This window comes from Ursus americanus, chromosome 8 (assembly GCF_024610735.1).
Source record: "Ursus americanus isolate L20-20 chromosome 8, mUrsAme1.1.p, whole genome shotgun sequence".
NCBI classification, from domain to species: domain Eukaryota; kingdom Metazoa; phylum Chordata; class Mammalia; order Carnivora; family Ursidae; genus Ursus; species Ursus americanus.
The window spans coordinates 20,627,785-20,655,182 of record NC_142134.1 but is presented as its reverse complement, the minus strand read 5'-3'; the positions used below and the strand labels follow the sequence as shown (position 1 = coordinate 20,655,182).

At 39.2% G+C, this 27,398-nt stretch overlaps 1 protein-coding gene across 1 annotated transcript in view; it reads right to left on the bottom strand.

Moving 5' to 3' along the window:
* The window catches only part of PRKG2 (protein kinase cGMP-dependent 2), a 99,893-nt gene that overhangs the window by 37,773 nt on the left and 34,722 nt on the right, over window positions 1–27,398 (bottom strand). Inside the window, exons 5-10 of the mRNA XM_045790326.2 lie at window positions 27,289–27,394; window positions 17,364–17,427; window positions 10,072–10,149; window positions 8,313–8,407; window positions 5,159–5,227; window positions 1,060–1,158 (exon numbers count right to left, since the gene is read on the bottom strand). Of these exons, the coding sequence (XP_045646282.1) occupies window positions 1,060–1,158; window positions 5,159–5,227; window positions 8,313–8,407; window positions 10,072–10,149; window positions 17,364–17,427; window positions 27,289–27,394 (511 nt within the window). The remainder of the gene's footprint in view (window positions 1–1,059; window positions 1,159–5,158; window positions 5,228–8,312; window positions 8,408–10,071; window positions 10,150–17,363; window positions 17,428–27,288; window positions 27,395–27,398) is intronic.

Below are 27,398 nucleotides of genomic sequence, written 5' to 3'. Positions count from 1 at the left end.
TATCTCAATATCTACATTCTGTTTTGTTTTCTTTTAAAGAGTCAATGAGAGGAAGTAGCACCAGTTAGTCAGTCCCTTGGCTATGCACACAGGAGAATGCCACACTGAGAATCTTTGCTGTGTTTTGCTATTTTTGTTAGATTTTGAAGCTTTCCATGGCTGAACCTGAATGACTGCCTAGTGAAACATGAAAGATACATTTCTTACTTTATGTCTAAGTATCATTGTTTGGAAATATTCATTTTTCTCTTTTAATTAAGGTATACTGCTCTGACATATTTTATATATATATAAATTGTTCTTACTACAAAAGGCCTTTAAGGACATAAAAACGCAAATGTATTCCTTGCATAAAAAGATAAAAGCAAAAAACCTATGAGGTCCTGACTGAATGTTCTAATTTAACTCTAATGTCAGTTTTCTAGAATTTTCGACTCCAGTTTCATTAGTACTACCTGAAGAACATGTGGTTAAGTATTTACTCTACAAACTGTAAAGGATTTTCAAATAATTTTAATTTTACAAAGTAGTTTTTCTATTAAGCACAAAATTTTTCATCAATATTACCACATTTAGCCCAACCAACTCCTTCCTACACACACACACACACACACACACACACACACACACACGGCCCTCAGCAATAACTCCCTTATATTCTGAAATAGTTCTGCCTCTCCCCCTAGATGTTTACCTGGAATCAGAACGAATGGGTTACTCTAGTGTCTTGGTATGCTTGTTTGATTTCCAGGCTTCATTTCTGAATAACGTCCTTTTCACATTGGAAACACAATGTCAAGCATCCCTTTCTTTCCCAAGGCCACCTCTCAGGAAATGTCTCCCTCACATTACTACTCACCAACCCAAAATAAGAAGCTGACTACTTACAGACTAAAATAACATCCATACTAGTGGTAAGTGGCATCCTCTTCATGGAAGAACAATTTAAAAGAACTGCCCCCAATTTTCTAGTGGCGGCACCCTGAAAGTTACCACAGAGGCAGTCACACACACTCTCCGGAAGTCGCATGTGGCTGAGGATAACACTGCTTCACTTACTTTGCATGTCTTTTCTCATCATCCCGGTTCAGGTTTGCCACATACCCTTCAAGGTATTTTTGGAGCTCTTCAAAAGTCCCGACTGTTTGGTTGAATGTTCTAAGTGAATAAAATAAATAGTTACCTTTGCAATTTGACATTTCCTCAAGCTCAAAGAAGACTTTGTGTATGATTATTGATGGCTCTGTAAATGGTTTTTCAATAATTTAGGTTACAATAAAATTGCCATAAAATGTAGACTAGCTATTAGAAGTTATGTAATGAATCCTTCAAGTTTGAGAAAACAAAGAAGGGAAAACTATAGTTTTCTGTAGTTTTCTGTCTTGTGATTCAAGTTTACCAGCAATTTTTTTCAAGAAGACAGTGGAAAGGAAATAGTCTATGTAATGTTTACTGAATCAACAGGTTATACGGGTTGCAGATTTTCCTAACTTTGCTTTATCATATTAAGCTATTTATTTTAAAAATCAAGGATAGAATTTATCTTTTCTTTTCCCTTGTAATACTCCTCGTTTCACACTCCTTCATAATTAAATCCAATTTTTTTACTTTATCTCAGTGGTTCTCTGAAGCTCAGCCAACATCTTCCCTTGACCACTCTCGCCCTCCACAAATCACACTTGTGTGGCCCCATCTAATTTTACTACATTGTTTGTGGGAATTCTTATACACAGCCTTACCATAAGAAATAAAGAATCCCCTTCTTCACCAAGTGAAACATATTTTCTTGATTATCTTTTCAATGCTCCCCCACCCCTTACACTCGAAAATCTACCCTGGTTTGTGATTTTTAGAGTAGTTCTCTTCCCTACTGGAAAATAGTATCCTTCTAGAAACGATACTTTAATCTTCTTGCTGAATCTTTAGCACCTGAGCATAGCAAAATGAAAGGAATGAAAATTTACCTCAAAACACGTAAAGCTAATAAACCAAAGCCGTCTCATTACTCTACTGTGGCCATCTGCTGCCTGCCTAGCCTCGAAGACCTCTACCCACATTGAATTGACCACCACTCTGCATTTCCATTAGTAAGCAGATCTTACATACTGTGCTGGGTATTTTCCATTTTCCCCTTCAGATCTATTCTCCCCTTTCCCCCCTTTTCTACCCTCCTCTGTGGACTGTCCTTCATTAACTGTAGAAGAGTGAGACATAGAGTATTGCCTTGAAATTTCAAATTCCCAATGGTTGAAATTTTCAAGTAAAAAGGAAATACTTCATGTACTTTATTTTACTTTTATTTATTCTATATGTCACCATTATCGGCCTGCTGTTAAACGAATTAAGGTATTGTAAACAAATCTCATTTTTACAGTGTAGGCTCACGCGGGTGTGACAGGTTCCTAGAAATTCTTCGCAAACTCAAGTTAAAACAAATGTAAACAGCTACAACATTCTAGCTATAACAGCCTGTAATCACTCTGATGGTATAGCATGAGGTGTAATCAGTTCCTTTGAGGTCTGTCCCAACGACCAATGATGGAGATGTCACAAATTACGCTTGCCACGTATTTAGAGCTATTGCCATCTTGCATATTTTATTACATTCTAAAAATAGGAAAACTTGAACTCTCCTCCTTGCAACGTATTCATTCTCTGCATTTTGAAAACAACGCGTTAGGAAAGAAGAAATAAAGAGCCAAAGGCTTTCAGTCACTACATTTCATTGCAAGGATGGCACCTTTATTCAGCCAACATGTGGAGCCCTTCCCGTCTGCCAAGGACTATGTCATTTGCTGGCCCTGCTACAGCAGTGAACCAGTACATGTTTCTGTTCTCATGAAGCTTACAGAAGAGTGGGAAGACAGATGTTAAATAAAGCAATTAAGTAAAATGTGAATGATGATATAAGGGTATATAGGGCACTGTGGGAGAATTATCATGCATCTTAACCTAGTCTATTAGTCGTAACTACAATGATGATATAATTTACCATTCAAGCTGAATACTTTTCAGAGTGAAAGATGGTGCCAAGAACAAATATGCTGGGACAACCAGAACTATCCAGGAAATCCGGGATGTGGGTCAACCTGGTCATACCGGATAGTCAGCTTCTCTCACCCATACAATAAATTCATGTAACTTTCTAAGTCTCATTAAGCCTAACACAATACTCTGTACGCTGCAGAATCTCAGCTGTACCCATGTAAATGGAACATTTTAAAATTATAAACTTCCAAATAATATATAAACTCTACAAAATCCTTGCATCCTTTTCAGGGATTATGAATACAGGAGCTATTGTATAAATACTTGCTTGTGTGATTACAATGAAAAAAAGGAAAGGAGGTCTTCCTTTTTGTCCTAGTTTTAGTCCCAGCATTTCAGAGCAATTTATAAGATTCTACCACACCGTTAATGCTATTCAGCGCATGCATAGATTTTTAATGAACTCATACACAAAACAATGCACTATCGGGACAAAACTGTACCAATATATTTTCCATTTGTGAGCTGGCATCCAAAGATTACCTTTATCTGAACACATTTTGCACTTTCTAGCCCCTATGTCTTTGTTTTTAAGTTTGACTTCACCTGGAGTGACTTCTACATTTCCTATTTGCCTGAAAAATTCCCGTTAATTTTTAAACCCCATTTCCACACCTAAAAAAAATAAAACCTTGCCCACTTTACCGCATTGGAATCGCTCCTCTTTCTGAACACATGCTATGGGAGCCAAATGGCACAGGGGAAAGAACTCTGGAAGAAATCTGTGCTCCATCGGCACACGGCGTTGCTGGGGCAAGTCTTTACCGATCCAGGACTTCCTTTTCTCATCCACAAGAGAGAGATTAAAATACTTTGAAGTGATATTAAAAATCATTGTTCTATGTGTGGTAATGGGTGCTAACTAGACTGATTGCGATGGTCATTTCACAATACATACATCTTTCAAATCCTTATGTCGCACACCTGAAAATAATTTAAAGTTATGTGTCAATTATATCTTGATTACAAATAATAAATACAAAAGAATTATTGCTAACTTTTTGGGTATGTTAATGTTACTGTGGTCATGTATTTTAAGTAACATTTATCTTTCAGAGATGCTACTAAAATTTATAGATGAAATAATTTTAGGTTTGAAATTTGCTTGAAAATAGTATGGAGAAGGCAGGAAGGGAGTGGCAAAGTGATATAGATAAAGCATTAATTGATAATTTTTGAACTTGCATTATGGGGTTCATAATACCATCCTGTCTGCTTTTTAATATGTGTGAAATTTTCCATAATAAAAAGATTTTTTAAATATTCGGAAGTTCTTTCTAGTTCTAAATCTCCATAATTCTATGTTCAATGAATGTTAACATTCAATTAGCAATCAGCTGCATACTCCCTTGTGATACTTCTTGTCATTTTACTATTTTTTCCTAATATTTCATACGAGCATGCCCTATTTCTTTGACTACACTAAAACATTTCTTAGACAACGGCCTAATTTTGGTATATTTGAATTTCTTTTATTATATCTAGAAAATTGATAAACATACAACTGATTAATGAGAGACCCAAGGGGCCAGATTTAAATATGATTTGAAATGAGCTAAGGACACAAAGTAAGACTTTTTCTGAAAAACAACCTGAGACATTTAGAGATTAACATTAACACACATCCCTTGCAAATTACTACAAATGTGAAATTAAACCTTCTCTGCAAATACATATAGCAAATGGGTATTTTACATTATGTCCAGGAGAGAGAGGTTTTATTCAATTTTTTTTTTTGACTGCTTAGAGCCTTTTAGAAATAATATGGGATTTTTCACTATATTGTGTGGGGGAAAAATCCAAAAGAGTACTAATAAGCTTATTTCTCTGGAAGATGAAGAATTAAAATCAGCCTATTGCTGATATTTATGTACAAACTTTGCACACAAAATATTTAGCCTGCCAGCATCTGCCACTGCCACAGACAGACTCAGATCAGAAGGCCCAGTTCCTCCCCATGAATTTTAATAGAATGTCCTCGCAGCCGAGGATTGGCCAGAATTTCTAAGTGGTGATGAATGAGAAGACAGATGGGCCCTTGGAGTAACAGAAGGCCAAGTCTTCAAAGGTGGCCACAGCCTGCCTTCTCCGACAACATCAGCATACTCACTCTCGGTCTATAACTAGGCATGCCACATCATTTTCTTCAGCAATAATGTTAGCTGATCTGACATCCTCACTGCAGACAAAAACAGGCAAGTCAGTTTTCCACTGTTAGAAATTAAACATCCATTTTCATTAGAGAATCTACTTGTTTATGAAACACCATCACTAAAACCTTCCAAAGACTGCATTTTTTTTAACATCATAACTTAAACTCCACCCCTTTCCAAAAAGGATTTGAAATGCGTCCCAATAAAGGTTACGTAGGCAAGGAATTCAGACAAGAAGATAATTGCACTGGGAACAGAGAGGAATCAGTGACTGTGACTGTCTATGGAGTCTCCTTCGGGGCTTTGTGTCAGCCAAAATAAAATACCTCACCTGTGATCAAGTGGGAATTGCTAATTAATAAGCAGCCAAAACAGAAATTAACGGATCAAAAAAATTTACTGGGAAAACATTCAAGTAATTAACATATAATAAAAAACCAATCAAGAATAAAGCCCAAAGAAAGTGTTTCGAGTACCATATCAGCCAATGATTTAAATAAACACTAAAATACTTTAAGTTCATAAAGTCTAAGATGTACATTTTCCACTAAAATCTCTGAAATCAGAGCATGTCCTACAATTGATGATGAATATAGTGTAATTAATAGCATTGTCTTTCTTGCTCAAGGGTACATAATATAATTGGTGCATCTTACATCTGATATCCTAGATACAATGATTTATGGCATATGATCTAATGATGGTGAATTTAATGACCTAAGGAATACCAATAGGCCAAGCATTGGTTAAAGTATTTCTTTAGAGACCCTTATTTATATTAGTTTCCTCCCTCATTAATTACAAACTAAAGACTCTGGAAAGTGGTACACCCATATGGTACCCAGTGTTGTGAGATTCATTTAAGGTAACTGGGAAGAACAAGCATATTGAGACCGCTCTAAGCAACTTCATCCAAAATGCCATCACACAAAGTATATATAGTTCCTTCTTCTTCCCTTAGTGATGGGATAGGAAAAAACTGGGAGACCCATTTCTCATTCCAAAGAAGTCCCTTATCCATATAGCTGACATCAAGAGTCCTTCTGATATAACCCATAGATCCTCCCAAATTTACAGGGTCCTTGCTAGAAGACATTAGTGAAAACATTCCAGCTTGATGAGCTTTTGAGCCGGGAGCTGGGTAGTCTGTACTCAACTTGTATGTGTGTAGACATCTGTATCTATATGTAGAGATAGATACACGTATACACATATATATGCATAGACATATGATCTTCGATATGAGCCAATCTGATTTGTGAGTTCACAAAAACAAAGGTATGACATCTGTTTCACTTGTCAGTGACAAGACTGACTAGGAATGTTCTCTGCAAACACTTTATAAATATTAGGGTTTATAAATACACATGTTTCTTTCATAATAACTGTGTAAGTGCCATCGATCTATTTTTGCACATAAAATGTTCCAAGAACTCCTGGGACTAATTAATGTCAAGTCCCGGGAATACACAGACTATAAGGAATATTGAGTCACCACCAGTGGCCCTAAAAACTGATAGCAAAGAAATGCACAAAAATGTAGAAGTATTTGTATCCAATGCTCCTTTTCCTTGATTTTAGCTTTATGCTTCCAAATGCCTGGGGAGTTGGGTTTGTATATTAAATATAAATTCCCATGTTTCTCATGGGAAAACACTGTAATTGGCTAGCTGTGACATAAAGCATAAATTATTTCAGATCCAGCAAAATCAGACAGCGTATTTCCTTTCAAGAGCTATTTTGACCCTATGGTGCATTTGCAAAGTTCCCTGCACTTTCAAACTTAGTTTTTTTGTTTGGGGGTATGAGAAAAATAATCTAGCAATGTTAAGAACAAATACATTGAAGTTTTGAATAATAATATTACATAATTATATTACATGAATCTATTCATATTGTCGCACCAAAAAAATTAAAAAGGAAAATTTCCCTGTTACTGAAACAAGTTAATTACAAGCTAGAAAATGAGAAAGAACATTTTAGCTTGTCTTTAAATTCCATTTTTAAATTGTTTACAAAATAACAATGATCTAACTTTTTAAGTTTAAATAGTTTTTCCTTTAAAAATAAGAGCTTTATAATTTTTAAATAATCAAATTTGTCTTCCAGTAATTTATGAACACTTTTTCTTTGCTCAATACTTAATATTATCATCACATACAAATCAGCAGAACCAGGCTTCATGACAAAAATGTAAAAGGAAGAAAACGAACATAAATAACACTCGTTTCTATAAGCAGAGATTTGACATAAAAACCGCTTAGGAATAACATCAAATTTAAGTGATGTCTTAACTCATTTCAAGTAGTTATTTAAAAACATGTAACTCCAAAAAAAGTATTGCTCAAAACTCTACACTTGCTTGTACCCAAAAGGCCGAGAAGCGATTCAAAACTCTAATTTGATCTTTTATAAAGTTATTTATATTTAAGTAAATGTGGTTTTTTAGACTTGAGGTTGTTTCCGGGTCCCAGGAAGTACAGTGTCTCCTGAGACATTTGATTGATCTTTATAAATATTTCTTCTGTAAGTTAAATCAAGAGTAGATAAACTCATTCCTCAAAAGACCAAAGGTTCAGGTAGAAGTTTCATACACACTATTTTGAGTTGTTTCTAAAACTTGCAAAATGAACTGATAAAACTTCTTAAGAAAATATTGCTTTTGGCATAATGGTTTTAAAGCACATAAAATATGTAAAATATGTAATATGATTTAAGGCACACAACATTATTTGATAACTTTTTAAGAAGGGGAAAACGGCAATATTTCAAACCTTGGGAATATAAAAACTTGTTCTTAAAGGAAAATTATAATTCTCAGGTCTTTAATCTCTTTCTCTGACTCTCTTTTCAACTAGATTCTAATAGAACACCAATTTTATTTTTCACTAGCAAACTTAAGCCTTCCCCAATTCTTTTCCGTGCAAAATTAGTCCAGTTATTTCGTGCATAACAATGAAATTTTTAGCATTCAGCTTAAAATTTTTGTTTAATTCCTGAATGTTTGCTGACATTAATTTGGTAGCCCAATTTGACATCTCTAAACGAGTAGTTTCACATGAAAGCAATCAAAGAATTATTTAAGTATGGTACAGAAATTTATGGATTTACCTGATAAGAGCTTTTTCTCCAAAGTATTCTCCTTTCTGCAATGTTTTTATCAGTTGGGGTTGATCATGGCCCTCTGTGCTCTGGGTGACTTTTACCTAAATGAGGTTAAGCAATTAAAAAGAGAGAGAAAAAAAAGAAGAAAAAATGAGAATCTGAACACATATCCATTCAACCAGACCCTTTGGATCAATAAAAATTTGACTGAAATAAGGAAATAGACAAGCCTTTGCTTTGACTTTGAGGTAGTTAGTCAACTCATTTGGAGGGACAACAAAATCCTTAGGAATCCGCTTAGGAATAACTCATTTGGAGGGACAACAAAATCCTGTGATTTAACACAACCAAATGACTCCCCATCTGTAAGAGAAAGAGTCTCCATTCAAATCCTACCTCTCAAAGTTAAAATTTTTTATGTGAATCCAGCGATTCTTTCCTAGGTATATTTAAGGCAAATGGTAATGGTCCTGTGGGAACTTCTATTATTTCAAAATCGAAAGAGAGTTAACAAATTAATCAAGAATAAGGCTAAGTGTCAGGAGTTTTGAATCCAGTGTCCATGATTGACTTGTTGAATCCTGTAAATTCAACATTGTGGAGTCCATGATTGACTTGTTGAATCCTCTAAAAACTGGATGCAAAATGTGGATATGGAGAAGGGTCATAACTTTCATGGGAGTCTCAGTGTGATCCATGGCCCATGAGAGTTTAAGAATTCCCATGGCAGAACCAAACAAAAACTTCAATATTCCTTGTTTGTGGCTAGAATTACGCCAATTCAACATGATAATGAGGTTTGCTTCGTGTTGATTAGACATTCTGATTAGGATTTATGGAAGTCCCAATGAACTAAAATTTAAAAAAACAATAAATGTAATTTGTTTATTAGTCAGAATGCTTTCAAAGCATGGGGTCCAGGTTGGGGAGAAATGATAAAAAGTGTTTCTGAGTGTTGAAGAGTTTCTGAGGTTTGAAACTATTTTGTTAATCTTGTTGCTCTTCACTGGGTGCCCAGGTCAAGGTTCAACCACAAGTCAGTTTACAAAGGGCAGTGCCTGACTCTCTGATGACAAACTCTTCCATGGAAGGAAGAACATCTGTAAAGTCCAGACAGGTTATAGACATAGGTGCTCAAGTTTCACTCTGTCATTCAATATTTCAGTAACGCCTTTTATCTCTGAGAAACATTGTAGAGAGTCAACATAGGAACAATTGGTAACATGTTATCCACTCAAAATCTAAGTAAAGAAAAAGATCTATTGTATATATACTGGCATAAAATTTTCATCAGTATTAAAACCAACTTGAGCTATGATATATGAATTGAAGTTTGGAGCCATATCGTGCTATAGCTTCATGCCTGGCCACTGCTGTCCGCAACTGCCGAGTTCATTCTCCCCACACCTCCGTTGGATGGAAAAATTTTCCAGCCCTGATCTTGGACCCTTGGGCTGATTGAGAGTCACAGATAAAAGGGATCTTAGAAAGAATCCAGTTATTTTATGCACAATGAAAGAGGTCCAAAGAAAGTCAAGCAACCTAGCTAGGGTCACTAAGAAGTTACTGTCTCAGCTAGAACCCAACACAGGTCTCTTGTGCCCCCAAACCCAGTGCTCAGACAAAACCCCCCAGGACCCTTCTGAGCAGAAGCTCCTTCACCTGTTTGACGCAGACGTTCAATGCAGAGCACCGCTGCGTTTATGGCCAACTAATGGGAACCGACTTTTTGATTTACTTTATGTAAGCTTTGATTAATATTTACCTTTCCTTTTGCTAAGATGAAGAAGGTACTTCCTTCCTCGCCCTCTCTAATAATGTAATCTCCTTTGTCATAGTATTCCTATTGGGATGAGAGAGAAAGAAAGGTCAAATCCTGTGGAGACATATAGATGAAGGCATGAATGACATCAAACTCCACGTGTCTTTGAAATGAACATTCCATGTCTGTGTCTTTTATTTGTTGTTACTGTCCACTGTAATATTCTTGAACTTTGCAGTCATAAGCTGTAGAAAAAGTAAGGAGACTTTTGCTTTATTACGTGTGCTTATGTTTATCTTTCCCAGAGAAAATTCACCTGAAAGACTGACTTTCCGGCATGGAGACTAAAGAACATGAAGAGAAATGAGAGCAAAGCAATAATATATATAAAACAAACTGATATACAGGGGAGCTTTCACCTGAATAATCCAAATACGAGCTGTTCAGTGATCTGTAATAGTCTGAAACTGGGTCTAGAGTTTAGGAAAAGATTATCTAATACAGTGAAAAGATTAGCCCCAGTGGACAATAGGAATATCATACTCAATTTCTAATTCCTTGAGGACAAAGGCTGGGAAAATTCTACCTACATAGCAAGTAGCCCTTTCATAGGGATTCTTTTTAAAAATTTATCATCATAAAAGATCAACTTTAGAATTTTTCATATGTAAATTCTGTTCTCCCATGTAGGTTTTTCCTGCTGAAATCTCAAGTTGTCACTTATTTCTTTGTTTCCCTCATATAGGTGCCTGTAATCAGAGAATTCTTGGGCAGGGAAAAGTAATTCATCCATTTGTCAGACCGAAAGACCAATTCGGTCTCTCAGAAAACAAAAGATGGATTAAACCGTCCACCTCTACTTCACTTTAACACTGTCTCAAAGTCAGAGAACCAAAACGGATCTCTTAATTATTTATACAAATAAAAATGGGCCTGTTTAATTTATTTAACAAGGCATAATTAACAACATAATAGCTCTCATTTTTCTTTTAGATTTGAAAATAAAATCCAAACAAAACTACTTTTGTGTCTGCTGTATTTCAATAGCCTTTTTGGTCACTTACACTTCAAACCTATTTACATTCTTGAAATAAATATGACTGCTAATATGAATAAACATACCCTTTATTTACAGAGCACCATGTATATTTTATAAGACATTTCAACATCTCATGGAAAGGAGCGTAATATCTTAGGGGAGAAAGTACTTGGAAGCCAAACAGATCTAGATTCAAATCCCAGTTCTGCTTTGAATTTCACATCGAACAACCCATAAAGTTCAAATAAGAACATTTACCTTCAAAGATTTAGAGAAGCACGTTAGTTTACTATTGCTGCTGTAGCAAATAACCATACATTTCTTAGTGGCTTCAAACAACACCCGTTTATTATCTCACAGTTTCTGTGTGTCAAAAAATCCAGGGTCACCTGGATATTTCTGGAAGGGTCTCCCAAGACTGAACTCAAAGCGTCTGGCAGGCTGTGTTCCCTCCTGCAAGCTCTGGGGAAAAAGCCACTTTCAAGCATAATCAGGTTGTTGGCAGAATTCAGTTTCTAGGATGAGGTCTCATTTCCAAGCTGGCTGTCAGCCCCTTAGTTCCTAGAGACCTCTCTGAGGTTCTCGCACAGAGCCCCATGCTTCATAACCAACAGTGGCTCATCAAATTCTGCTTAGACTTGAAAGCTCCCTGACTTCCACTTCTGCTGCATCTCTCTGACTCCAGGCAGAGAAAATTCTCTGTTTAAGGGCTCATGTCATTATATTCATCCCTCCTAGAAAATCCAGGATGATCTCCTTATTTTAAGGTCCTGAACCTTAATTACATCTGCCCCGTCTCTTTGGCCATGTAACGTAACATATTCATACATTTCGGGGATTAGGGTCTGGGACATTTTGGGGGGGGGGGTCCATTCTGCTACCACATGCAATAAGACACCTGAAATATAGTAAATAATTAATGATTGCCATGTTGTAGAGGGAGATCATTATGGTTTGCTTAACCATTACTTAAATTTTCTGGGCCTCTGTTTACTTTTCTATAGAATTACAATGGCATGACCTACCACACCGAATGTTGGGTAGCGTAGCTAAGGCATCTGATAGCACATTTGATAAACACTAGGCACCCGGTGACCCTGAATTCCTGTGAAGAGCCCGTGAGCTGGGCAACCAAGCCTTCCACAGTACACATGGCTGTCCAGGTTGATTGCACTCCCCAGTCTCCCTGTGAGCTGCCGCATGTGATTGACTTCTATCTCAAAGAACCTGAGCTGAAGTGCTGCATGCCACCTCCCAGCCAGGTCCATGAGCTGTTTCAGGCATGTCTTCATAGAGAGATCTTGGCAGAGGGATCCTCTAGGCCTTAGCCTGAGTTCCCAAATGGCTCCGTGCAGCTACCTGACACTATCCTCCCTGGGCTGCTATGTAAGCAAGAGACAAACCTCTACTTTGTTTGGAAAATGGTATTTTGAGTTTCTGGTATCCCAGTTTGCTTACTCCAATTCTCTATTCTCTCTCATTTTAGCTTTATCACAAACCTTCGCCACATACAAGCTCAATTTTACAGTTGAGATGACGCTGAGCCTTGGTGTTTAAGTGAGTGACCCCACTCCACAGTTGAGCATTTCCATGACGCCGCTACCGTTCAATTCTCTCTCACTGGGACGGCTGGTGTCCTGTTAGCTGTCCCCGTTTCAGACAGTCTGCTCTATAGTCTCTCCCGTTCCCACCCCAATCTCAGTCCCCACTACCCACATGGAACAGAACGAACATGGAGAATTTCCAAAGTGCTGGTAGCTGTTCTTCAGTGATTATAAAGCCTTCGGTGTGTGCGGATGTGCGGCTTTCATTCCTGTCCGTCAGAGATGCTACAGGTAAGCTTGAAAGGGAGCACTGAGAAAGAGCTTTATTGTTTCCTGAGGGGCAAACTTCCTAGTGGTATTTTTCCGAGGGATGGTTCTTTGTCACCCAAAACCACGGGAGGAAGATAAATAATACCTCCCAGTGTGTTGACAGTAACTTCACAGATCAGAAAAGGCTGTGGATGTAGGTCAGACCAAAAATACACAGTGGTAAGTACAGGCTATGATGCTAGACTGGCCAGTGTTTGCCAACTGGGGAGTGCAGCCAGTCTAGCCAGGGTGGTCGCCAAGACCAAAAAGAGAAATGCAAACAGTGTGGTTATTGTCCTGTGGTTACATTGCAAAGGGGGCCCTTATAGGACCAAGAAGCCATAGACCCTAACCTCTGGAGCAATGATTTTCAAGCATTTTTTACTCGGACTTACGGTAAAAAATACATTTTACATATGCATCCAACTACATCTATGCAAGCATCCGCACACATAGACATGTATATAAAACGGAAACGTATTTAACTAATCCTTATACTTTACTACTCTGAAATTTTTAAAAAATGTTCCTCCAAATTAATTTCCTGATCTACTAATGAGTTGTGACCCGGAGTCTGAAAAACATATCTTAAAAGAAGATGTGCGGAACCCCTGAGAGTAGTTACTTGGTGTTAGCAAGAGGGAGAAACTAAGGGAATCAATCCCGGGGCAGACCGAGAGGTAGAGGTCAGAAGAAAACTATACAAACAGTAGTAGCTAAAGATACAAAGAGTTTTTTGCTGTACAGAAAATGCTCATTCTGTGATACCTAGAAAATGTTAGCGCCTGAATGCCTCTAACTAGAGCCGGAATGCCTCCCTCAAGGTGAGGGAGGACAAAGACCAAGAAGCAAGGCCATAGCGCCCTTAAAATCTTTAATGTGTGGCTAGAAATCTTCATTACAAAGAAGTACTGATGGGGCGCCTGGGTGGCACAGCGGTTAAGTGTCTGCCTTCGGCTCAGGGCGTGATCCTGACGTTATGGGATCGAGCCCCACATCAGGCTCCTCCGCTATGAGCCTGCTTCTTCCTCTCCCACTCCCCCTGCTTGTGTTCCCTCTCTCGCTGGCTGTCTCTATCTCTGTCAAATGAATAAATAAAAAATCTTTAAAAAAAAAAACAAAGAAGTCCTGATGATAAACAATCAGATGTACAACACACACACACACACACACACACACACACACACACACACGTCCCCACTCCTGGAATTGTGTGACTATGCACTCAAGTTTGTTGTTTAAAAAACTGTATACAATTAAAATTGTTGTTACCAACAATTTTTTGTTTGCCCAAGTATGATAAGTATGATAGTTAAAACACCTTAGAAATTTTAAAGCAGGGGGACCCTCATCAACCATTCAGGCAAAATTTAGTATCTGATCACTTATTTCTAAGGAACTAGAGCCTACAAAATGAAAGCCAACAGAAATTCCTCTAACTTGGGTGAACCGACTATTTAGAACTCTGTAACTGAAACGTTGAAAGAACCTGTAGAGATCTGGCCGACACACCCTTTCTTTGTAGAGGAGGAAACCCTACTGCCTACAGGAATTACTTGACAGCTGTTAGTGACAGAAGCTTGACCATAAATACTAATCTCCACACGTTGGACTAGTGAACTTTCTATGACACCCAGCTGCCCCCACCTTTAGCTAACAGGTCCACAAACAGGCAAAATCCACAATTATCTCAACTTTCTTATGACTCTCAATGTAATCATTAAAATGAGAAAACCCTCTGGTTTATGCAGGTGTTAGCAGGAACTGTAAGAAAGAAAACAAGATTTTTAAAAAATTATGAAAAATGGAAAATTCCTGAATAAAGAGATAGACTATGGCAAACTCTATATGTATTCTATTCATAACTTTAAATTAGTGCTTCTCAAACTCTAATAAGCTTAAGAGTCGCATCAAATATTGAAGTGTATATTTCTGGGCCGGTACCCCAGGGTTTCGAATTCAGTAAGTGCGAGGTGGTGCCTGGGAACCTGGCTTTCAAGCAGCACCACAGGTGATGTGGGTCAGGGCAACAACCTTCCACAGGACCCCACCCCTACCCCACTCCTACTACACCTCCACTTTCATGAAAGATGGCACGTCAGAGTCACAGGGTAGAGGGTCACTGGGTCATGTACCAAAGCTCTGTAACAAAGAGTGAGGTGACGTTTTGGTCAACCACTGTCAAATCCCATGCTTCCTGTGTGTGGGAACAGAAACTCTGCCCACTTTTGTGCTCCGTACTGCACAACGGCACAATTCACACGATCATTTTCATTACCATTAACACTAACACTGCATTCAGAATCTCCATCATGCTTCATGAGGCTCACTAGCTAACTCTTGAATGTGTTGGTGCTGCTTTCCCGTCAGAACACAAGAAGAGGCTTAAAGGTGATGTCTGCCTCTAGAACCGAGTGTTCTGGGTGAGTTAAGCGAAAGCAAGAAATGCTACCGGAATACTGAACACTTGGAGCCATTGGTCTAGATGCAGGAGTCAAAGGCTTCACAAACACTCCAGATCAACAGGTTAGTGACGGGAAATTCTGATATCTCCTCCCCACCCCCACACAAAAATTAAAAACCTCCCAAATCAATTCCTAAACACCATGCCAGATTCAGCCTGTTTTTCTCAAAGATTATGGAGCCAGTTTGTGGGACAGCTGGTCCTGGAACTCAGCAGGCGTTCTGTTATAACTCCAATGCATTAGTGATTGGCTGTTGTCAGGACCCTGTTGATGGGTCATTAGTCCGAGCTATGCTGGTAAATTATGTGCTTTTCTTAGTGCTAAATAGATCCCATTACTCCCTTGTTAATCACTTTTGCATTTGAGAATTTTCACACGCTATGGAGACACATTTGTTTGCCAGGTATGAATAAAGGGCCCTTTATAAACTGTGCTGCTGTCTGCAAATGCTGAGATATAATAAAGCCTTTCTAGGGCGTTTTAAAAGATGAGAACTTTCAAACTCAAATTGTGTGTTAATTAATACTGGATTTGCGCCCCCATCTATATATTCTGTAACTATTGCCTGTGGCTGCAATAAATATGTCTAATTTACCATTTATTTTTAATGATACTAAATTTTAATATTTGCTGTCAGCATGGAATTCCCCTCTGGTGAATCTACTCTATTAGTATTATATTAAAAACAGATTTCCTCAGTTAACAAAAAAAATATAGGGCTACTCTAGCTTTAAAACACACACACTCTCAGAAATTAGGATGAATTATTAATTTGTAACATCTGTGATTGGAGTTATGTTACATTGGGAAAATCCCAACAGATGCAGGGCAAGCAGTCCTCTTGAAAATGACTTCATATCTGAACACTCTGGGGACACAAGGCCAGGCACTGTGTCATCATGACCTGCCCTTGATAAACTGCTGGATAGGTTCCATGAATTGTAAATGGAAACATTACTGGTGTCACTTACACTTAAGGATAAAATGGTCAGTGCTCCTTCTCAACAGATATTAGTTTACATTGTATATTGTGATTGACAGAGGCATGAATCTGTCAACAATCAGCCTTGCAGGGATTTTCGTATCTCCCACTGAGAACAGCTTTATAAAAGCTTCAAGTCGGCATGTGACTTCTTGACTACTCCTTACCTCCCTTAATTCCGTAAAAGCCATTTTGGTTTCAATGAAATTGACTCCCCCGCCCAAATCAGAGAGAAATTACTTGTGTTGAATTTTAATCTCTGAAATCTGAAGAGGTTTTCAAAGAACGCGTATCATTAGAATCCAAGGTTCGTGTTATAAAAGCTTTATTCACAAAAAGACTTGACTATACTTGGACTAGAACCAACCATCTGGGTGATGCCTCATATGAGTTTCTGAACACATTCCAATATGCTGTTTTCCCCTGGATGTTAAAATAGGTAAAGTGCTCCTTAAATGCAAGGGTTTTTAAATGTCTTTTCATGGTGTTGAGTTTTCAAGTACGGAGTTGTTTCATAGCCTGATTCAAAGGGCTGTTCCCACAAGCTCCAATATATCCTTCTCTACTCCATTACCTAATTAAGCATCGCTGACTGCTTTATACTGGGAAAACTCTACATGGGATTGTGATGTTAACTGCAGAAAATCAAATGCCTCTTGAGTAAGGCAGATTAGTTTTATAAAATATACCAAAAAGATTAAAGTATATAAATCAGATGTCACTTTACACATGCAAATCCAATTTCCTTTTATACATTCCGGTAGAGTTGCCTAAATCCATCCCAGCCCCTCAGTTCCATGTGAGGTGGTCTGAGGTTTTTCACAACAGAGAAAGGCTCTTGGTCTCTACAGACTGGCGACCTACCATAGTTTCCTTGTTATTCGTTTACAGTGCTAATAGCAACTAGATTCTACAGTCTTTTAATGAATTATACCTTTTCCTTTAAAATTTCTTACCACTTCCAAGCAGTCAATGATCTTGGTTAGTTTTTCTTCAGGTAAATTCTTCAGCAAGGATACACTTCAAAATTAAAAAGAAACCTTTAGTTATCTTCCTGAATTAAACCAAAAATATGCACCTATATGTAGTTCAGAAAAACTTTACCTGCCTCTAAAAAAAATATAATGCACTTCAGTTTTTCCAAAGTTAACCTCCAAAATATAACGCACATAAATAACTGAATTTCAAATGCACTGAAATTATAAAACCACATTAGTCACAGATATTTATCATAGGCAAATAAATAAAAATAATAAGATGCCTTAAATAGAAAAAAGTCAAGTTTTGTCTGTTTGGGGAAAAAAAAGAAACACTTTATATTTGTTGTTGGTTTTCAGAGTGAATCACATCCAGAAATGTGTTTCCCTCCACATCTCAGTATCTCTTTTTTTAGCATGAGCGAGGAGCTCTGCCCCCAGAAGAGGATCAGATTTTCATCTGAATCCTTGTAATTAAGTAAAGGCTGAATCCAGGGGGGAATGTAGGAATTAGCATGGAAATGATCTTTGATTATTATTCATACTGTACTGTCTTTTAAAATTAATAGTAACCAGGGGCATGTAATAGGAACATTTTTACAGATAATAATGATACTCAGAGAATGAAATAGAATACTGGAAGTTAACTATTTGAAAAAAAAAAAAATCAGGGGTGCCTGGGTGGCTCAGGTGGTTAAGTGTCTGGCTTTAGCTCAGGTCAGGATCCCAGGGTCCAGGGTTCAAGCCCCAGGTAATCATCCATCATCCATCATCCATCGTCATCCACTGGGCTCCCTGCTCAGTGGGGAGTCTGCTTCTCCCTCTCGCTCTGCCCTTCCCCCTCGCTGGTGTTCACACTCTCTCAAAAAATAAATAAAATATTTTTTAAAAAATCAGCAATTCCACTCAGTGTGATTAACCAGTCAAATGATAAAATTATTCTTTTAGAGAAATTTCTCTTCTACCTTACCCACTTTTACTCAGGACTGTTGATATAATTTCCAGAAGATAAATACTTCTTTCATACCATCTAAAATTTGACACCTCTAAGGGAAAAAATGATGCTACTCCCAAAATACATGATTGGATCTAATTTTTGAAAAGATAGCTAGCTCTAGACTGACCCTTGCACGTGTGCACAGGGAGGCACGCAGGCAGCAGATGTCGATAAGAATGTTGTCAACGGGAGGGAGTTAAGATGGCGGAGGAGTAGGGGACCCCTTTTTCAGCCGGTCCCCTGAGTCGAGCTGGATAGGTACCAGACCAGCCTAAATAACCACGGAATCAGCCTGAGACGCAGGATGATGCATCTGGATCTCTACAAATGAACATCTCCAGCGCTGAGTATTGAGGTACTAAGAGGGGAGCTGTAAACCGTGCACGGATATCGGAAGATAAACGGAAGGGGGAGGGAGCCGCCGCGTTTGGGCGCCGGGAAGCGGCAGCCACCTGCACGGGGGAGCGGGGGACACACAGAGGGCACCCGCGAGAGAGCGGACTGAGACCGGTGAGCCGTGAACGCGCGCGCGCCACCAGGCATCTCCCGGAACACCGGAATCCCGGTGTGCTCACGGGATCCAGACTGAGACCGGGAACTCCCGGAGCGCGCGCGGGGCGGCTGGCGGCTGGCGGGCCACCTGCACGGGGGAGCGGGCGGACTCGCGGTCGGCACCCGCGAAACAGCAGACTGAGACCCTGAACCGGGTGCGCGCGACACCAGGCTTCTCACGAAACTCCGGAATCGAGGTGTGCTCACCGGGCATAGACTGAGACCGGGAGACCCGGGAGCGCGCGGGGCGGCCGGTGGCTGGCGGCATTAGAAACACAAAGGACAGAGACGCGCGGCCCGTGGCTGGCGGCATTAGAAACACAAAGGACAGAGACTGGGCGGCCGGTGGCTGGCGGCATTAGAAACACAAAGGACAGAGACGCGCCGGCCCTGGAAGTGAGGGCAGGGTCGCCGAGTTGGTGCGCACATCCCGGGACGCCGCAGGGTTGAGCAGCACCAACAGTAACAGAGTTAAAGTGGCCGGAACATCAGTGGAGAACGGGCCGCAATCCCTCTGTTCTGCGACAATGCAGCCTCTGCTGCTCTGACCCTCAGAAGAGGCATAGCCGGCCGCCAGGGAAAGCCGCCAGAGAACAAAAGCCTGGAAATACCGGCTCAGAGAGTGCCCATCCCCATCCTCCCTCGCAGGGGACACGGAGACTCTAACCAAACAGGGTTGCCTGAGTATCGGCGCGGCAGGCCCCTCCCCCAGAACACAGAAGGCAGGCTGAAAAATCAAGAAGCCCACAACCGGAGGCGCCTGGGTGGCGCCGTCATTGAGCGCCTGTCTTCGGCTTAGGGCGTGATCCCAGCGTTCCGGAAAGGAGTCCCTCATCGGGCTCCTCCGCTGGGAGCCTGCTTCTTCCTCTCCCACTCCCCTGCTTCTGTTTCGTTCTTGCTGACTGTCTGTCTCCCTCTCTCAGATAAGTAAATAAATAAAATCTTTAAAGAAGAAGCCCACATCTCTAAGATCCCTATAAAACAAGAGGCACGGCCTGGGACCCAGTCAATAATTTTGGGCTCTGGAAACCCCGCAACCTCTCTTCATCAGAATGACAAGAAGGAGAAGCCCCCCCCAGCAAAGAAAAGACAGTGAGTCAGGGGCCTCTGCCACAGAAGTAACGGATATGGATGTAACCAAATTATCAGAAATGGAATTCAGAGTAACAATGGTCAAGATAATGAGTAGACTTGAAAAAAGTATTCAGGAAAATATTACTGAGAATATACAATCCCTAAGGGCGGAAATGAGAGCGAATTTGACAGAAATTAAAAATTCTATGAGCCAAATGCAGGCAAAACTAGAGGCTCTGACGGCCAGGGTCACGGAAGCGGAGGAAAGGGTTAGTGAATTGGAGGATGGGTTAATAGAGGAAAAAATAAAATTAGAAGATGGTCTTAAAAAAATCCACGCCCACGAATGTTGGCTACGGGAGATTACTGACTCAACGAAACGATCCAATGTTAGAATCATCGGCATCCCCGAGGGGGTGGAGAAAAACAGAGGTCTAGAAGAGATATTTGAACAAATTGTAGCTGAAAACTTCCCTAATCTAGCAAGGGAAACAAAAATTCGTGTCCAAGAGGCAGAGAGGACCCCTCCCAAGCTCAACCATGACAGACCTACACCACGTCACGTCATAGTGCAATTCGCAAATATGAGATCCAAAGAAACAGTATTGAAAGCGGCCAGGGCAAAGAAATTTCTCACGTACCAAGGCAAAGGCATCAGAATTACATCAGACCTGTCTACACAGACCTGGAATGAGAGAAAGGGTTGGGGGAGCATTTTTAAAGCTCTTTCAGAGAAAAACATGCAGCCAAGGATCCTTTATCCAGCAAGGCTGTCATTCAGAATTGATGGAGAAATAAAGACATTTCAGAATCGACAGTCACTAGCCAATTTCGTAACCACGAAACCAGCCCTACAGGAGGTATTACGGGGGGTTCTATAAAAGTAAAAAGGCCCCAAGAGTGATACAAAACAGAAAGTCACAGCCAATACAAACAAAGACTTTACTGACAACATGGCAGAATTAAAAGCATATCTCTCAGTACTCAGCCTGAACATTAATGGTTTGAATTCTGGTTTCAAACGCCACAGGGTTGCAGATTGGATAAAAAGAAATGACCCATCCATTTGCTGTCTTCAAGAGACTCATTTCGAACCCAAAGATGCATTCAGACTGAGAGTAAGGGGATGGAGTACCATCTTTCACGCAAATGGACCTCAAAAGAAAGCTGGGGTAGCAATTCTCATATCAGATAAATTGGATTTTAAACTACAGACTATAGTTAGAGATGCAGAAGGGCACTATATTATTCTTAAAGGAAGTATTCAACAAGTGGATATGACAATTATAAATATATATGCCCCCAACAGGGGAGCAGCAAGATACACAAGCCAACTCTTAACCAGAATAAAGAGACATATAGATAAAAATACATTAATAGTAGGGGACCTCAACACTCCACTCTCAGAAATAGACAGAACACCCTGGCAAAAACTAAGCAAAGAATCAAAGGCTTTGAATGCCACACTCGACGAGTTGGACCTCTTAGATATATATAGAACACTACACCCCAGAACCAAAGAATACTCATTCTATTCTAATGCCCATGGAACATTTTCAAGAATAGACCATGTTCTGGGACACAAAACAGGTCTCAGCCGATACCAAAAGATTGAAATTATCCCCTGCATATTCTCAGACCACAACGCTCTGAAATTGGAACTCAACCACAAGGAAAAATTTGGAAGAAACTCAAACACTTGGAGACTAAGAACCATCCTGCTCAGGAATGACTCGATAAACCAGGAAATCAAAAATCAAATTAAACAATTTATGGAGACCAATGAGAATGAAAATACAACAGTCCAAAACCTATGGGATACTGCAAAGGCAGTCCTAAGGGGGAAATACATAGCCATCCAAGCCTCACTCAAAAGAATAGAAAAATCTAAAATGCAGTTTTTATATTCTCACCTCAAGAAGCTGGAACAGCAACAGAGGGACAGGCCTAATCCACGCACGAGGAAGCAGTTGACCAAAATTAGAGCTGAAATCAATCAAGCAGAAACCAGAAGTACAGTAGAGCAGATCAACAGGACTAGAAGCTGGTTCTTGGAGAGAATCAATAAAATTGACAGACCACTGGCAAGACTTATCCAAAAGAAAAGAGAAAGGACCCAGATTATTAAAATTATGAATGAAAAAGGAGAGGTCACGACGAACACCACTGAAATTGGAAGGATTATTAGAAATTTTTATCAACAGCTATATGCCAATAAACTAAGCAATCTGGAAGAGATGGAATCCTTCCTGGAAACCTATAAACTACCAAGATTGAAAAAGGAAGAAATTGATTTCTTAAACAGGCCAATTAATTATGAAGAAATTGAGTCAGTGATAAACAACCTTCCAAATAACAAAACTCCAGGCCCGGATGGTTTTCCTGGGGAATTCTACCAAACATTCAAAGAGGAAATAATACCTATTCTCCTAAAGCTATTTCAAAAAATAGAAACAGAAGGAAAGCTACCAAACTCATTCTATGAGGCCAATATTACCTTGATCCCCAAACCAGGCAAAGACCCCCTCAAAAAGGAGAATTACAGACCGATTTCCCTAATGAATATGGACGCCAAAATCCTCAACAAGATACTTGCTAATAGAATCCAACAGTTCATTAAAAGGATTATCCACCACGATCAAGTAGGATTCATACCTGGGATGCAAGCGTGGTTCAATATTCGCAAATCAATCAGCGTGATACATCATATCAACAAGAAAAGACTCAAGAACCATATGATCCTCTCAATTGATGCCGAAAAAGCATTTGACAAAATACAGCATCCTTTCCTGATTAAAACCCTTCAGAGTGTAGGAATAGAAGGTACATTTCTCAATCTCATAAAAGCCATCTATGAAAAGCCTACTGCAAATATTATTCTCAATGGGGAAAAGCTGGAAGCCTTTCCCTTAAGATCAGGAACACGACAAGGATGCCCACTCTCGCCACTATTATTCAACATAGTACTAGAAGTCCTTGCAACAGCAATCAGACAACAAAAAGGGATCAAAGGTATTCAAATCGGCAAAGAAGAAGTCAAAATGTCTCTCTTCGCAGACGACATGATACTCTATATGGAAAACCCAAAAGAAGCCACTCCCAAACTATTAGAAGTTATAGAGCAATTCAGTAACGTGGCGGGATACAAAATCAATGCTCAGAAATCAGTTGCATTTCTGTACACGAATAACGAGAACGAAGAAAGAGAAATCAGGGAATCCATCCCATTTACAATAGCACCAAAAACCATACGTTACCTTGGAATTAACTTAACCAGAGACGTAAAGGACCTTTATTCTAGAAACTATAAATCACTCTTAAAAGACATTGAGGAAGACATAAAAAGATGGAAAGATATTCCATGCTCATGGATCGGAAGAATTAACATAGTTAAAATGTCCATGCTACCCAGAGCAATCTACACTTTCAATGCTATCCCGATCAAAATACCGAGAACGTTTTTCAAAGAACTGGAACAAATAGTCCTTAAATTTGTATGGAACCAGAAAAGACCCCGAATCTCCAAGGAACTGTTGAAAAGGAAAAACAAAGCTGGGGGTATCACAATGCCGGACTTCGAGCTGTACTACAAAGCTGTGATCACAAAGACAGCATGGTACTGGCACAAAAACAGACACATAGACCAATGGAACAGAATAGAGAGCCCAGAAATGGACCCTCAGCTCTTTGGGCAACTAATATTTGATAAAGCAGGAAAAAACATCTGGTGGGAAAAAGACAGTCTCTTCAATAAATGGTGCTGGGAAAATTGGACAGCTACATGCAAAAGAATGAAACTTGACCACTATCTCACACCATACACAAAAATAAACTCCAAATGGATGAAAGACCTCGATGTGAGACAGGAATCCATCAAAATTCTAGAGGAGAACATAGGCAGCAACCTCTACGACATCAGCCAAAGCAACCTTTTTCATGACACATCCCCAAAGGCAAGAGAAACAAAAGATAAAATGAATTTATGGGACTTCATCAAGATTAAAAGTTTCTGCACATCCAAGGAAACAGTCAGAAAAACTAAGAGGCAGCCCACGGAATGGGAGAATATATTTGCAAATGACACTACAGATAAAGGACTGGTATCCAAGATCTACAAAGAACTTCTCAAACTCAATACACGAGAAACAAATAAACAAATCAAAAAATGGGCAGAAGATATGAACAGACACTTTTCCAATGAAGACATACAAATGGCTAACAGACACATGAAAAAATGTTCAAAATCATTAGCCATCAAGGAAATTCAAATCAAAACCACACTGAGATACCACCTTACGCCAGTTAGAATGGCAAAAATAGACAAGGCAAGAAACAACAATTGTTGGAGAGGATGTGGAGAAAGGGGATCCCTCCTACATTGTTGGTGGGAATGCAAGTTGGTACAGCCACTCTGGAAAACCGTGTGGAGGTCCCTTAAAAAGTTAAAAATTGAGCTACCCTATGATCCAGCCATTGCGCTACTGGGTGTTTACCCCAAAGACACAGACGTAGTGAAGAGAAGGGCCATATGCACCCCAATGTTCATAGCAGCAATGTCCACAATAGCTAAATCGTGGAAGGAGCCGAGATGCCCTGCAACAGATGACTGGATTAAGAAGTTGTGGTCCATATATACAATGGAATATTACTCAGCAATCAGAAAGAATGAGTTCTCAACATTTGCTACAACATGGACGGCACTGGAGGAGATAATGCTTAGTGAAATAAGTCAAGCAGAGAAAGACAACTATCATATGATTTCTCTCATCTATGGAACATAAGAACTAGAATGATCAGTAGGGGAAGAAAGGGATAAAGGAAGGGGGGGTAATCAGAAGGGGGAATGAAACATGAAAGACTATGGACTATGAGAAACAAACTGAGGGCTACAGAGGGGAGGGGGGTGGGGGAATGGGATAGACCGGTGATGGGTAGTAAGGAGGGCACATATTGCATGGTGCACTGGGTGTTATACACAACTAATGAATCATCGAGCCTTACATCGAAAACCGGGGATGTACTGTATGGTGACTAACATAATATAATAAAAAATCATTATTAAAAAAAAAAAAAAAAAAAAAAAAAAAAAAAAAAAAAACCCTCATGGGGAGATAATCATGAAGTTCAACCCAAAAAAAAAAAAAAAAAAAAAAAAGAATGTTGTCAACGGAATCCTTTGTAATTTCAAAACACTAGAGCATGCCCCAATTAGAGAACAGCTAAACACACTGGAGTAGAGTCAGATGATCAAATTCTACAACAGGAGAAATGGCTGAACTAACCAGATGGATGAAATAGGAAAAAATAATGAGTAAAAAACTGAGTCACGGTAAGTTAAATCAAGCTATAGGCAAAGTAATGAAGAATACCAAGGAATGACTACTAAGCTTCAGAATACAGACCACTCCCAAGAAGGGGCACGTGGGGGGCTGGGAAGTGAATGGGGGAGCACGTGAGAACACCAATCAAAGTTGTTAATGTTCCAATTCTTAGGTTGGGCAGTAAGTAGCTTGATGACACTCATTTTGTTATCGTGTTTTATAACTTACATATGTACTATATACCTTTTATACATATATCACATACTTCATAACAAAAAGATGTACATGGGGAAAGACCTTACTGTGTATTATGAAACCAAGTGAAACGTCTTTCTCTAATCTACCTTCCTGTGAAGGAAAAGGTAAAAGGTAACCAGAACTTGCCATTGATTAACATACGCTCCTTGCGAAGGTTCTGCTTCTGGTCTGAACTGGGATCTATAATGTTAGTGAAAATTCTCTCCTGTAAACCTGTCACCCTTGGGGTTAGTGAGGAAATTGATATGAGGAAGAATCTTTAGTCTGTTTCCCTTCTATAAAGAAAGAGATAAGGTTTATCTGGATCGTCACTGAATCCCCAACGTTTAGGGGCTGGCACTGGGTATTTGATAGATGAATGCATGAAGGAGATAACAAAAGGAAGACAAAAGGAAAGAAGGTGTATGCACCAGTAAATTCTCCGAGCTCCTTTCTACTAAGACAGAACACTCTAGACTCCAAGGGAATGAAATGCAATGCCTGGTGGCTCAAGTTTTATGTCACAGAGCACTAGCTGATTTAGTTATCCCCTCTTGGCCCTTGTATGAGTGTAGCTCATGAGCTTTTAGTGCTGACCTGTGTTGCTCAGTTGCTGGAATTTTTAGATTACCTAGACTCAGGTAGACCCCACAACACGTTAGCAGAGGCGTTGGTTGGCATTTCGGTAAGGTACCTGCTTCTTGTTACTGCAGCTCTTTGCCAGGAGCCAGTGTTAAAACTGGGAGGATAAATCAGCAAGATTCTATAGGGGAACCCTTAACACCTACGATGTTCTATTGATTAGCAATGCATTTATTCACTATTTATTGAGTCCTTACTATATACTAGGCACAGTTCAGCTCTAAAATCATTGACTTTGCAGGCTAGTTGTGCAAGATGAAATCACTATAATTAAAAAGAGCTTACAATTTATTATTATTATTATTATTATTAATCACTTACCACAGGTAACATTTCATTACAGTATGTACTACAGCTTTAGAGATTGTCAAAACTCCCACAAAGAAACACAGAAATAGTTTAAATAAAGAACTTATAGTCTCCAAAAAATATTTTTATATTCATAACTGGCTTTTTCAGTGAGATAGGTGTTTGTTTCTCTATGAATTGATGCTTCCAAGTTTTGCGGGGGGAGTACAGAATAGCTCACAAAATATGTTCCAAGGATCTGTGTCATCATGACAAGCATAGTCGCATTTCTGGCAAGTTAATTTGCTACAAATAATAATAATTTGGAAGATGGTGTGATTATACAAATGAGAAAAAATGTCTCAGGTAAAGTAATTAAAGATAGTAAAGTAAATTAGGTTTGATATTATCCTAACCAAGGCATTATTAGGAAGACTGTCTTTTGCTATCCACTTCCAAATTATAGGATGTCTTTCAAAGTCAACTGAGCAACCCAGGTGAATACTTTAGGATTTTTTGCACGTTTTTCTACACTCTATACAATGACTCTATCAATACAAGGGCAAAATCAGTGAAAGGAATAAATCAGTGTGCAAGGCTCACTGGAATTAAAAATAATTTTTTTTACAAAGTAGCATTTACTGCAAGGGAATACTTTTGTTCCTGTGGTTTAGTCATGCGAAAAATGCTTAAATGAGAAAAGCTGTAGTAAAATAATTACTGTGATAAAACCAATATATCCACAATAAGGCTACACCATCTTCTGCTCTTTCCACCAATGTGTTATTCTTACCTTCTGAGGAAGTTTCTGTACTGTTCATCTCTAGCTTGAGCTGTCCTTCTCATTATATTCTGGAATACCTCTCGGTCTAGGGCCCACGTTTTAACATTGGTAATAGCTTT